Source organism: Oryctolagus cuniculus, chromosome 17 (genome assembly GCF_964237555.1).
Source record: "Oryctolagus cuniculus chromosome 17, mOryCun1.1, whole genome shotgun sequence".
Taxonomy (NCBI): Eukaryota; Metazoa; Chordata; class Mammalia; order Lagomorpha; family Leporidae; genus Oryctolagus; species Oryctolagus cuniculus.
In genome coordinates, this window is record NC_091448.1 from 67,356,517 (window position 1) to 67,369,168 (window position 12,652).

Below are 12,652 nucleotides of genomic sequence, written 5' to 3' on the forward strand. Positions count from 1 at the left end.
AAGCCTCTGCCTGCAGTGCTGTTATCCCATATGGGCGCCGGTTCTAGTCCTGGGTGCTCCACTTCCGATCCAGCTCTCTGCTATGGCCTGGGAAAGCAGAAAATGACCCAAGTCCTTAGGTGCCTGCACCTGTGTGGGAGACCCGGAAGAAGCTCCTGGCTTCAGATCAGCCCAACTCCGGCTGTTGCAGCCATTTGGGGAGTGAACCAATGGATGCGAAACCTCTCTCTGTCTCTGCCTCTGCATCTCTGTAACTCTGCCTTTCTAATAAATAAATAAATTTGGAAAAAGAAGATAGCCCTCCTCTGCCTTGCGGCGCCGGCACACCGGGTTCTAGTCCCGGTCGGGGCGCCGGATTCTGTCCCGGTTGCCCCTCTTCCAGGCCAGCTCTCTGCTGTGGCCAGGGAGTGCAGTGGAGGATGGCCCAAGTGCTTGGGCCCTGCACCCCATGGGAGACCAGGAAAAGCACCTGGCTCCTGGCTCCTGCCATCGGATCAGCGCGGTGCACCGGCCGCAGCACGCCGGCCACGGTGGCCATTGGAGGGTGAACCAACGGCAAAGGAAGACCTTTCTCTCTGTCTCTCTCTCTCACTGTCCACTCTGCCTGTCAAAAAAAAAAAAAAAAAAAAAAAAGAAGATAGTCCAAGTGCTTGGGCCTCCGCCACTGACATGGAAAACCCAGATGGAGGTCCAGGCGTCTGACTTCAGCCTGGCCCAGGATGGGGAAACAGTCCCAGCAGGGGCTGGGGGCTCCGTGAGCAGGCTCTGCCAGACAAGAGGCGGCGAGAGCCGGGGCGGATATGTCTCCAGCAGCTCCCCGACGCCGGGCAGGTAGGACAGCTTGTTGCCTTCCACATCTTCAGCGTACATGCTGTCAAACAGGAAGGAGTCGTTCAGGCGGTCCACGAAGGCAGCCTGCGGGCAGAAACAGGGCCCCGCGGTGACCCAGGCGGGCTCCAGGGAGGACGCGCTGGGCACGGGCCCCCAGGCTGGGCACTAACACAGACACTACCTCTTGGGCTTCAACCCTCTCCGAGGTAGAGGGGCGGCGGGAGGGGGTGGTGGAGGGGTGCCTCCCAGGCAGAAGGAACAGCAGGTGCGAGGCTGCTTCGGTCTGGCTGCACGGAGGGGTGGGGCTCATGGCGGGAGGCCATGTTCAGCCTGTTTCTGGCATGCCATGCCGTGGTGGAGGGTGTGTGGGGAGGGGACGTCTGCCCGAGGGTCTTAAGGCGCAAGACTGTAGCACCCTCTCGCAGCCCAGAGTGTTGGACGCAGGGGTACGCCAGCAAGCGCGGGACAGGACCGACCGGGAGTCTGCGCTGTGGTTGGAGCCAGCCCCAGGGAGGTGGGCGGGGCGGGGAGGGGTTCGTGGCCTGTGCGTGGGGCATGATTTCTCCCAGGGCGCCCAGGGATCCCGGCGGGCCTGCGTTGAACGTGTCCGTCCGCGAGAGACCTTGTGCGCCTCCAGCTCCGCGCGCTGGGCCTGCTCGGCCTCCAGCCGGGCCTGCGCCAGGTGCTCCCGGTGTTTCAGCTCGTCCGTGCTGTACTGGTGCTTTGCCTCTGCGAGCTCTTTCTGGCCGGAGAACAGCAGGTGGCACCGTTAGCCGTTAGCGGAGCTCGCCTGGATGTCCCCACCACCACCACTTCCCTCCCTGCCGTGGGCTGGGGGAGGGGGCCGGGCCGGACAGACCCCCTTCACAAGGCAAGGTTGGCTGAGGGGTCCCAGGGAAATTAGGGAGCTGAGAAGGCCCCTTCAAGAGCCTGGGTTTCGTTTCCGATTTGTCCGGATGATTCTAGGCGAGGGTCTGAGTCTGGAGGGGGCCTTGGTTTGCTTCTGGGACCCTGAGCGCCCTCCCCTGCCCCTCATCCCCCAGCCCCCGACCCCTGCTGTGCTGGGGGGGGGCTGGGGCACTGCTCAGTGAGAGGCTTTCTTTTCTAAATTATTTTATTGTTAGATTTTAAAATAAAAAACATTGAAAGGCAGAGAGAGAGAGAGAGAGAGAGAGAGAGAGAGACATCTTCCATCTGCTGGTTCACTCCCCATATGCCTGTTAACAGCCAGCGCTGGGCCAGACTGAAACCAGGAGCCCAGAACTCCATCCGGGTCTCCCAGTGGGTGGCAGGGACCCAAGTACTTGGGCCGTCTTCCGCTGCTTTCCTGGGATGGGTATCGGCAGGGAGCTGGATCAGAAGGGGAGTAGCTGGGGCTCCCGATATGGGATGCGGGCGTCCCAAACAACTTATATCTGCCTCTGTCCTATTTTTATGATGTTTTTATTACTATAAAGAGAACAGATTTTATGCTCTCTATAGGTGCAGGTCCAAGGTGCCCCATGGTTTCATAACAAGAAGAGCACACTCAAACAGGTATGTGGCCAACCCAGGCATCTGAGAGCACTGCTGCCTTTAAAACTGGCTCCGGGGCCCGTGCTGTGGCTCAGCGGGCACAGCGGGTCAAGCAGTGGCCTGCGATGCCAGCATCCCGCGTGAGCCCCAGCTGCTCTACTCCCTACTGATGCACCTGGGGAACCGGAACATGACCCAAGTGCTTGGGCCCCTGCCACCCACGTGGGAGACCCGGATGGAGTTTCCGGCTCCTGGCTGTGGCCTGTTTGCAAGCCATTTAGGGAGTGAACCAGCAGATGAGAAATCTCTTCTGTCTTTCTGTAACTCTGCCTTCCAAAGAAACAAATCAACCAATAAATCTTTAAAATTAAAACAAAAGGGGTGAGGCAGTGCTGTGGCATCACAGATAAAGCTGCCGCCTGCAGTGTCCGCATCCCATATGGGCACCAGTTCAAGTCCCGGCTGCTCCACTTCTGATCCAGCTCTCTGCTGTGGCCTGGGAAAGCAGTGGAAGATGGCCCAAGTGCTTGGGCCCCTGCACCCACGTGGGAGACCTGGCAGAAGCTCTGGCTCCTGGCTTCGGATCAGGCCAATTGGGGAGTGAACCAGTGGATGGAAGGCCTCTCTCTCTCTCTCTCTCTCTCTCTCTCTCTGGCTCTCCTCTCTCTGTGTAGCTCTGACTTTCAAATAAACACATAAATCTTTTTAATAAAATAAATAAAATAGATACAGCTGTAGTCTCAGCTTCCGGTCCCATGCAGGGACAAGAGAGAGCCTGTGGCGGGAGGAGGGCACTCCCCCTGAGGTCACCTCCTCTCTAAGCCTCCACAGCGGTGCTTGGACGGCACCTTGGCCCACCCAGGAGAGAGGGGGCTCCGCTCACTGTAGGTTCTAGGGGCTCAGAGTTGAGGCTGGGGGCCCACCCTCCTGCCTGCCTCTCCAGGTGTCCCCCCCCCGGGGGGGTCATTTTAGTGCTCCTCAACACAGCTCCTGTCTGCAGGACAGGTACTAGCAGGCAGGTCAGCTGGCCCAACTCAAGGTGTCACCCCAGTCCCAATGGGTCAGTACCCCCCACCCCCTGCCACCCCTTCCCACAATAGATGGCGCGGCCCAGAGTGAGAAGCTTCACAGCAGGGGATGGGGGGCGGGGAGGGAGGCAGGCAGGGGGCAGCAGGAAGACCCTCCCACAGGCAGGCAGCTCACTCACAGGGACTGACTCCCAGCTCCAGCCCCGCCCACTGGAGTGCCTGCCCTTGAGCGTCAGTTTCGCCACTGGGACGACAGCAGGGTCCCGGCTGGCTGGTGGTGAGATGGCGGCATGGGCTTGATTGATGAACGCCCAACAACAGCTAGCTCTTAATATTGCTCCCGGGGTCACAGAGACCAGGGTGCAGGGGGTAGGGGGGAGCCCTCTCCACTGTTTCCTTTAGGAAACCACACAGTGGCTGCGAGGTGGCCTTGGGACAATGCGCAGAGATGGGGGAGCCCTGGTTGCTGGGAGCCTGGGCGAGAGGGCACCCACGCAGGTGCTGCGGGACCCCACGGGGATGGGGGAGGGGGAAGACACGTGCCATGTGGTCACCGATGCGCCGGAAGTCCAGGTACACGAGGTCAGGCAGGTAGGCGTAGATGAACATCTTGTAGTCCTCCGCTTGGGCGATGGGGTTCCCGGCGAGGCTGAGCGTGCACAGGCACTTGAACCGCCGCAGGTAGACGAGCTGGGGAGGAGAGGACGCTCCGTCCTGGCTGCCTGGAAACACACCCCCGCCTTCTCCCTGCAGCCGGGAGGGCCCTGGCACCTTCAGGCCTCAGGCAGGGCGGGGGGCGGGGCACAGGTGCAGAGTGGGTGGGTGGGGGTCCAGGCCTGCAGGTAGGGGACTAGGTAGTGCCCTGAGATATTGGATCAGGCACGGACAGACGGGAGCTCCAATCCCAGCTATGGGGCCTTGGGCAAGTTCCCCTAAGCCTCAGTGCGTGTAGAATGAGGAACGAGCGGAGGGATGTTACGTGTGTTACAGCTGTCCTAAAGGAAGGCCCAGAGGAAAGGCGCCTGACATCCAGACACAGAAGCCAAGTTAGGGCTGTGGTGGTTGTCGTCTGTGGGCCCTCGGGGCAGGGCTTCGTGGATGCCCCACCCCCACCCCATCTCATCCATCAAATGGATCAAGAACTGCGGCCAGCCAGCGGGAGACAGCCATGCGCAGCTGCGCTAGAACCGCAGCACACAGCGCCTCCCAGCGCCCAGTGTCGGAACTGCGCCCAAGGCCGTCAGTCATAATTAATAGCAGACACAACCAAGCAGGCAGCAAGCCTCAGGTGTGTGCCCAGGGAGACCAAAGCCCACGTGGACCCCAGAGCTTACACGGTGGGTGGTGCTGGGAGTGTTTTAAAAATTAAGTAGCATCATCACAGACTAGGCAAAGTGCTACAAGGAACATAAAGACAGCACTGACCGTGAGAGGTGGCATTTATGGGAGACGGGAGGGAGCCAGTGGTGTTAGTGCAAGGAGAGCACTTTCTCAGGAGCCAAAACAGCACGGGCAAAGGCCCTGGGGCAGCGACAAGTTCAGGGTACACCAGGAACGGAGAAAGGCTGGGGCAGTTGCAGTATGATGGAGGAAAGACTTGATACAAGTGTGGAGACAAGGTCAGGGGCTGGTTCATGTAAGACCAGGCTGGCTGGGGCCAGTGCTGTGGTACAGTAGGCTAAGACTCCACCTGTGGCGCTAGCATCCCATATGGGCACCGGTTCAAGTCCCAGCTGTTCCACTTCTGATCCAGCTCCCTCTGTGGCCTGGGAAAGCAGTAGAAGATGGCTCAAGTGCTTGGGCCCCTGCTACCCACGTGGGAGACCTGGAAGAAGCTCCTGGCTCCTGGCTTCAGATCGACCCAGCTCTGGCCATTGCGGGCATCTGGGGAGTGAACCAGCAGATGGAAGACCTTTCTCTCTGTCTCTCCCTCTGTCTGTCTGAAACTCTGCCTCTCAAATAAATAAATAAATCTTAAAAAAAAAAAAAAACACGCAGGCTGTGGTCAAGGGTTTGGATTTTGCTCTAAGGATGATGGAAGCCAGTGGAGTTCGAAGCATGTATGAGAAAAGAGGGGGCCTGATTTCATTTTCTAGAGATCTCCCGGTGAGATTCCATTTCTCAGCTTGTTGGCAGGCAAAGAGAAAAGCCTCAGAAGCGAGCGCGCTACAGAAAGTTGACAGGCAGCAGGCCCACCGGGGGGTTTGTAAACGGTTCCACTTCCCCGGAGGCCGAGCTGGCAGAGAGCCATCCAAATTGAAGATGCACCTGCCTTCTGGTCCAGCAACCCTCGCCGGGAGTGTATCTTACATGTGGGCTGACCCAGGCACACGTGACCCCTGCTCGAGGTCATCCTGGGGTTCAAGGACATCTGAGGTGGTCTGTGTGATGCCACCAGCTTGGAGCAACTTCAGCGTCCACCTCCGAGGGACGGAGGAAGTACATCGCGTGGCATCGGAATATCGCGCAGGCAGCGGAGTGGGCTGCTAACGGGGGTGGAGACGGGACATGAGGGCGGGGCTTGGAGGGCAGCTGGACAGAGCCAGGATGCCTGGCCGCAGCTGTGGTCTCGGCCAGGGACGCAGGTACAGAGGGTGAGGGGGTAACAGAGGCTCTTTCGTGGGGGCCTTGAATTTTGCTTCAAAGTCTGCGTGTTTTGAAATGGGCGCTGTGGCTCATGGGTTGAGATGCTGTCTGGGGACCCCACACTGGAGTACTGTCTGAGTCCCGGCTGCTTTGCTTCTGATCCGGTTCCATGCCCCTGCACCTGGGAAGCACCGGCTTGGATCCCTGTCACTCAAGTGGGGGATCTGAGTGGAGCTCCCGGCTCCTGGCTTCGATGTGGCCCTCCCCTCGGCTGTTGTGGCCATTTGGGGAGTGAACTGGCAGAGGAGAGCTCGCTCTCTCTCCCCTCCCCTCTCTTTCTCTGCCTTTCAAAGGCGCACGCACACACGTACACACACACACAGATCTTGCATTCACTGTTTTCACTCCCCACATGGCAGCAACAGCCAGGGGCTGGGCCAGGCTGAAGCCGGGAACCAGGAGCTCCATCCGGGTCTCCCACGTACGTGGCACGGAAGCCGTCACCTGCCCACCCTCCCAGGCTGCACAGCATAAGACGCTGGAACTGACAGCAGAGCCAGGACCCAAAGCCAGGCACTCGGATACAGCTAGGTGGAGACAACCGGGGGTCTCCAGGACCCCGGGTGCAGCCTGGCCGCAGGAGCTTCTGGCCCCGGCCGCTTCTCCCTAGGGGCCTTCTCTCTCCCCGACTCTGGGAACCAGCAACCCTGCCTCTCACACATGTCAGGTACTGAACACTCTGGGGTCCACTCGGTCCTCGCTACAGCTCTACGGTCTGAGCCCATTTCACAGATGGGCAAGTGGACGCTGGCCCCAGCTCAGACAGCTGGGAGGTGGCTAAAATCTCAGCCCTTGATCCAAGGCCACGTCCTTGGTTCACGGTGGATCTCCCCCATCCCCACCCCCACCCCAGCAGAGCAGGGAGGGGGCAGGCTGTACAGCCAGTTCTGGACCCCCGACAAGCACGCTGGCTTCCATGGGGCATACAGGGCAGACTACTGAGACTACACTGCCTCCAGGATTTGCCCCGTCGGATGGATGGATTTACGTATAGGGACCATCTGGGTGACTGACCTCCTCCCCCGCCACCCCGGGCCATCCATCTCAGTCAGCCTCACGTAGAGCTGGGATTCCAGCCCAGGCCATCCATCTGACCCAAGCAGTAATGGAATTCGGGGCAGCTCCCAGGGGCCCTGGCCAGGAACCACAGGGGAAGGTCTCTGTTGGGTCACCTCTGATGTGGGCCCCTTCCCGAGGCTGCCAGACCCCCAGCTATTGGGGGGGGGCGGTCTCAGCCCCAGCCTGCTGAGCTGGGAGCCCCCTGTGGGGAGTGCAGGGGCAGCCAACCAGCCTTCCCTGGAGATGACCACTGTCAGTGTCGCACAGATGCCCCCCGCGTCCACGGACACGGGACACCGGAGGTTCTTTTAACCTGTGGGCTGGTCAGCCCCGAGGGGAACCCGCCTTGCCCAGCTCTGTCCCCACTGAGAACAGAGCAAGTGCACCCAGCAGGCAAACGTTGGCTAAATGAGCCAGAGACCGAGGGGGCAGAACGAGAGGTTGCCGTGGCAAAGGCTGTGAACGGGCAGTCACGGACAGATTTTGTGAAGCGTGCTGTCCCAACACGATCGGGTCCCTGGCAGACTAAGCCGGCTTGTCAAGCGACGCGGAGGTGGGTTAGGGGTAGGGGGGAGAAGACTTGCGATGCTCCAGGTGCACCTGCCCACGCGGCAGACCCCGCCCTGTCCGAGCCCCGCGCATGCGCACGGGTGTGTGCATGTCGGCCACTCACATTCATTATGTTGTCGATCTGGTTGTTGCCCAGCGACAGCACCTGCAGCTTGCCCAGCGCGTCCAGGGAGTCGATCCTGGAGATCCGGTTGTTGAACAAGCTCAGGTCCTCCAGGTTCACCAGGCTGTCCAGGCCCTCGATGACCTCGATGTTGTTGAAGGACAGATCTGGGGGAAGGGAAGGGGCGGATCTGTGAAGAGGCTTTGCTGTCCGGTGCCTGGGCTGGGCGGTGGGCGCTCCGCGGGCGAGGCCATCAAGGGGACTTGGTGCTCCGCGGGCCGGCAGCAAGCGGCGCACCCCCCGCACCCCCGGGGCAAAGCCTGCGATTATTTCTGGAAGCCTCACACGCTCACCACATCACCCCTGTGGGCGGCGCTCGCTGCGTCAGAGCTCGGAGGAGACCGGCAGCTCTGAGGCAGCAGACCATGGGCTCAGGGACGCCCCCCTAGCCTCAGGCCTCCCATCCGCGTAGCAATTCCGGGTTTATCCAGTGCTCTGTGTGTGTGCATCTCATCTACCCCGCTTAGGTATTGTGAAGTAATCCAGAGATACTTTAAAGTACTCGGAAGGATGGGTGTAAGTTACACACAAATATAAGGGTACTTTAAGAAGTTCACGGATGGAGCCGGCGCTGTGGTGTAGTGGGTAAAGCTGCCGCCTGCAGTGCCGGCATCCCATAGGGGCACCGGCTCGAGTCCCGGCTGCTCCACTTCCGATCCAGCCCTCTGCTGTGGCCTGGGAAAGCAGTGGAAGATGGCGCAAGTCCTTAGACCCCTGCACCCGCGTGGGAGACCCGGAGGAAGCTCCTGGCTCCTGACTATGAATTGTGCAGCTCCAGCTGATGTGGCCATCTGGGGAGTGAACCAGGGGATGGAAGACCTGTGTGTATGTGTGTGTGTATGTGTGTAACTCTTTTGTATAAAATAAATAAATCTTTAAAAAATTATTTACACCAAAGTGTTTTTTTTTAAAAAAAAAAAAAAAACACCCCAGATTTATCTTATTTGTTTGAAAGGCACAATGATGGTGGGAGGAGGGTGAGAGAGACAAAGAGAGGTCTTCCATCTGCTGGTTCACTCCCCAAATGGCTGCAACAGCTGTGGCTGGACCAGGCTGAAAACAGAAGCCTGGAACTCCATCTGGGTCTCCCACACGGGTGGCAGGGGCCCAAGCACTTGGGCCTATTCTGCTTTCCCAGGTGCATTTGCGGCAGCTGGATCAGAGCAGCCAGGACTGGAACCAGCACTCCAATACGGGATGCTGGTGACATAGGCCTCGGCTTAACCCACTGTGCCAGGACACCAGCCCCAAGATAAAGGTATCTTTTTAAACACCAATTTATTTATCTGAGAGGCAAAAGAGAGACTACCATTTGCTGTCTCCTCCCTAAATGCCCACAATGATCAGGACTGGGTTGGGCCAAAGCTGGGCCAGGCTGAAGCCTGGAGTCAGCAACTTAGTCCAGGTCTTCTAGGTGGCTGGCAGAGGTCCAACTACCTGAGCCGTCACCACTGCCCCCAGAGGCCGCACTGGGAGGGCACTGGGGTGGGGGGTGGAGCCTGGCAACAATGCAGGTGTCTCACTGCTAGGCTACATCCTGACTCCGAAACTTTTAATTTCACTTTTCCACTAACTTTTTGAAGTGTCCTCCTGTTATGCCATTCCCCCCCTCAGATTTATTTATTCTTATTTATTTACTTGAGAGGCAGAATTACAGAGAGAGGGAGAGACAGAGAGAGAGAGGTCTTCCATGCACTGGTTCACTCCCCAATTGGCCGCAATGGCCAGAGCTGTGCCAATCCGAAGCCAGGAGCCAGGAGCTTCCTCCAGGTCTCCCACATGGGTGCAGGGGCCCAAGCACCTGGGCCATCTTCTACTGTTCTCCCAGGCCATTAGCAGGGAGCAGGATCAGAAGTGGAGCAGCCAGGACTTGAACTGGCGAACCTACGGGATGCTGGCACTGCAGATAGTGGCTTAACCTGCTGCCCCACAGCGCTGGCCCTGTGTTATGCCATTCTACACAGGGGACTTGAGCATCCAGGGATGTGACCTCAGGGGGTCCTGGAACCCATCTGGCACGAGCTTTCGGGCTTGGCTGGTGGCTGGGGTTGTAACCCTGTGCAGGAGGCCAGTGGGCCAGCGGCCGGCACTGGGGATTTGTCCTGAGCTTGGCAGTATGGACAATCCTGGCAGAAAAGCACTCACTTTGCAAGGGTGAGTTGGGAGTCAGCTTAACCCCGGCGTCATTGGTCTCGTCTGCATGTCCGCGACGCCCATCTGTGCACGGGTGACACTGCCAACATCTCCTTGTCCCCTGCTCTGTGCCAGGCCCTGGACTGGCACCGCCTTATTTAATCCTCATAGCACAGGTGTCGTCATCCCACCGCAGATGAGGGAACTGGGACTCAACGGCGCCCCCTGGCGACCTGCTGCAGATAGCACAGCACAGAAACTGAGGCGATGTCTGCAGTCTGTTCCGAGTCGGCAGGGGCAGGCAGCTGGCCCGATGGTTAAGAGGCAGGTTCGCAGCCAGCGCTGTGGCGCAGCGGGCAAAGCCACCGCCTGCAGCGCCGGCATCCCATAGGGCGCCGGTTCGAGTCCTGGCTGCTCCACTTCCAACAGAGCTCTCTGCTACAGTAGATGTTCCAAGACCTTGTTGGGGAACCCAGAAGAAGCTCCTGGCAATGCATGGAAGATTCTCTCTGCCTAAATAAATCTAAGAGAGAGAGAGAGAGAGAGATGCAGGTTAAGATGTCCACATCACGTGTTTGATGCCTGCCTCTGGCTGCATCCACTGGTTCACTCCCCAAATGGCTGCAACAGCTTGGGCTGCATGGTAGAGGCCCAGGCACTTGGGCCATCTTCTGCTGCCTTTCCAAGGCACATTAGCAGGGAGCTGGATGGGAAGTGGAGCAGAACTGGTTCTCACGTGGGAGGCTGGTGTCCCAGGCAGCGGCTTCACCTACTGCACCACTACACTCGCCCCCAGGTTCTGTTCTTGAGGGGCCTGGCCCAGCCCCTAAGAACGCGTGGTGAGTGTTTAACAGCAGCGGGTGGGGGAAGCCCTGCTTTGTGGTTCTTTCTCAGTTCCGGGGGATGGGTGGGTGTCCATACTCCCACTGTGGCCAATTCCAAGCTACCCACAGAGCATCCCAGGATGCAGGACACTAGGCACACCTGGCACCCTCGGCCCTGTGTCCCGTGTGGGTGTGGGGGCTGGGCTGCTGGCTAATGTGCCAATTAAGATGCCCGCGTCCCACAGTGGAGATCCTGGGTTTCACACCCAGCTCTGGTCCTGACTCAGCTTCCTGCTAAATGCAGACCTGGGAGGTCCCTGCCGTGGGTTCCTGCCACCCACGTGCCTCCTGGCTTTGGCCCAGCCCGGCCCCTGACGCTGTGCTGGGGGGTGCAGAACTGGTAGATGGAAGCTCTCAATAAAACTTTAAAAGGAAAAAAAAAAAAAAAAACAACAACCCGTGCCATTCAGATGGCCCGTGCAGGGTGGCCTTGGGTGGGGGCGGTGGCTCAGGGCTGGCTAGAGAGAGAGAGGCCTCCTGATGGTGTGGACAGGTCACCGTGCCCAGGAATCAACAGTAAGGAATGCTGGGTAAGGGGGGTGTGTGTGTGTGTGTGTGTGTGTGCTGGGGGCGGGAAGAACACGGGCTTTGGGGTCAGACTGGTGTGGGTCCAAGTCCCAGCACTGCTACTGCTTGGTCCTTGGCTCTGGGCACGCGCCTTGGCCTCTCTGAGCCTTGGCTCCTCTTGCGTAGACTGTACCAGGCACCTGTATCCTAGGGTTGCTGTGGGAACGCAGCAGGCCCATCCTTTTCTCCCTGTTGGGTGCCTACCTGCCCCTCACCAGATGCCCCTGGGAGGCCAGTGCATGGCCCCTGTTCATCCAAACGGCCTCATCCTCCCCACCCCGGCCTGGGCAGGGAGGGCCAGAGCCCATGTCGCTCTTAGGCACTGTGACCTCTGTTTGCTTATCTGCACAGTGGGGGTGCTGGGTGCTTGTGTGGGGTCAGGGAGCTCACGGAGCCCACGCACAGGCCCACCGGCTTCTGCGATGACTATTGCTGCTTTGCTCCCGGGGCCCTGCCAGTCAGTGGCTACCTGTCAATCCGAGTGGAAATTGAAGGGGAGGAGTCTGTAGCAGCCCCCTGAGCGCCCCGCCCAGCCTGGGAGGCCAGCGGGCGGGAGCAGAATGGCCCGTCTGTGCTGTGCTCTGTGCAGTGTGGATCCCGGGTCTTTTGAAAGACAGCAGCTGTGCCCAGGCTAAGGACCGTGCCCAGGTAGCTGAGGGTCAAGCGTGAGAGTGCCGTCTCCCGGGGTGGGGGGCAGAGGCGGGGAGGCGGGGCGGGGCGCGGCGCAACCTTGGCAGGTGGGCGGGAGCAGACGCATGCGCAGAAGGGGCCTCACCCAGCCAGACCAGGTGGACGAGGTTTTCCAGGCCCTCGATCCTCTCGATGATGTTGTTGTCCAGCTGCAGCTTGCGCAGGTTCTCGAACTGCCAGAGGTTGTCAATGTGCAGGATGTCTACAAAGACCAGAGGAGAGAGGCGCGTGGGCTTCTGGGCCGGCGCACGGCGGCACCGAGACGCCTCACCTTCTCTCGCCCTGCCCTGGAGGAAGAAGCTAGGTGCCCTGGCGGCGAAGGCTGAGCACCCAGGACGGGGGAGGGGCGGTCAGCCACAGGCTTCTTAATTAAGGCCGGCCTGGACCACACCCCGTCTTGCCCACCAGGGAATCCCGCTCCCTCCTTGTTGCTGGCTGGGCGCCTGGGCAGCCTGGAGGGCTCAAGACGGAGCAGGGATGAGGATCAGAGCAGGTGCACAAAGCACGGGGGGTTCAGGATCCCCGCAAAGCTCTCCCCGCTTCCTCTCGAAACGCCCTCGCTCTGC

General features: G+C 59.6%; 1 protein-coding gene across 1 annotated transcript in view; it reads right to left on the reverse strand.

The window, feature by feature from the left end:
• Positions 1 to 12,652, reverse strand: part of LOC103346911 (dynein regulatory complex subunit 3) — a 31,821-nt gene that overhangs the window by 15,382 nt on the left and 3,787 nt on the right. The window contains exons 3-7 of the mRNA XM_070061763.1: positions 12,172 to 12,288; positions 7,753 to 7,919; positions 3,918 to 4,064; positions 1,454 to 1,573; positions 803 to 915 (exon numbers count right to left, since the gene is read on the reverse strand). Coding sequence (XP_069917864.1) covers positions 803 to 915; positions 1,454 to 1,573; positions 3,918 to 4,064; positions 7,753 to 7,919; positions 12,172 to 12,288 — 664 coding nt within the window. The remainder of the gene's footprint in view (positions 1 to 802; positions 916 to 1,453; positions 1,574 to 3,917; positions 4,065 to 7,752; positions 7,920 to 12,171; positions 12,289 to 12,652) is intronic.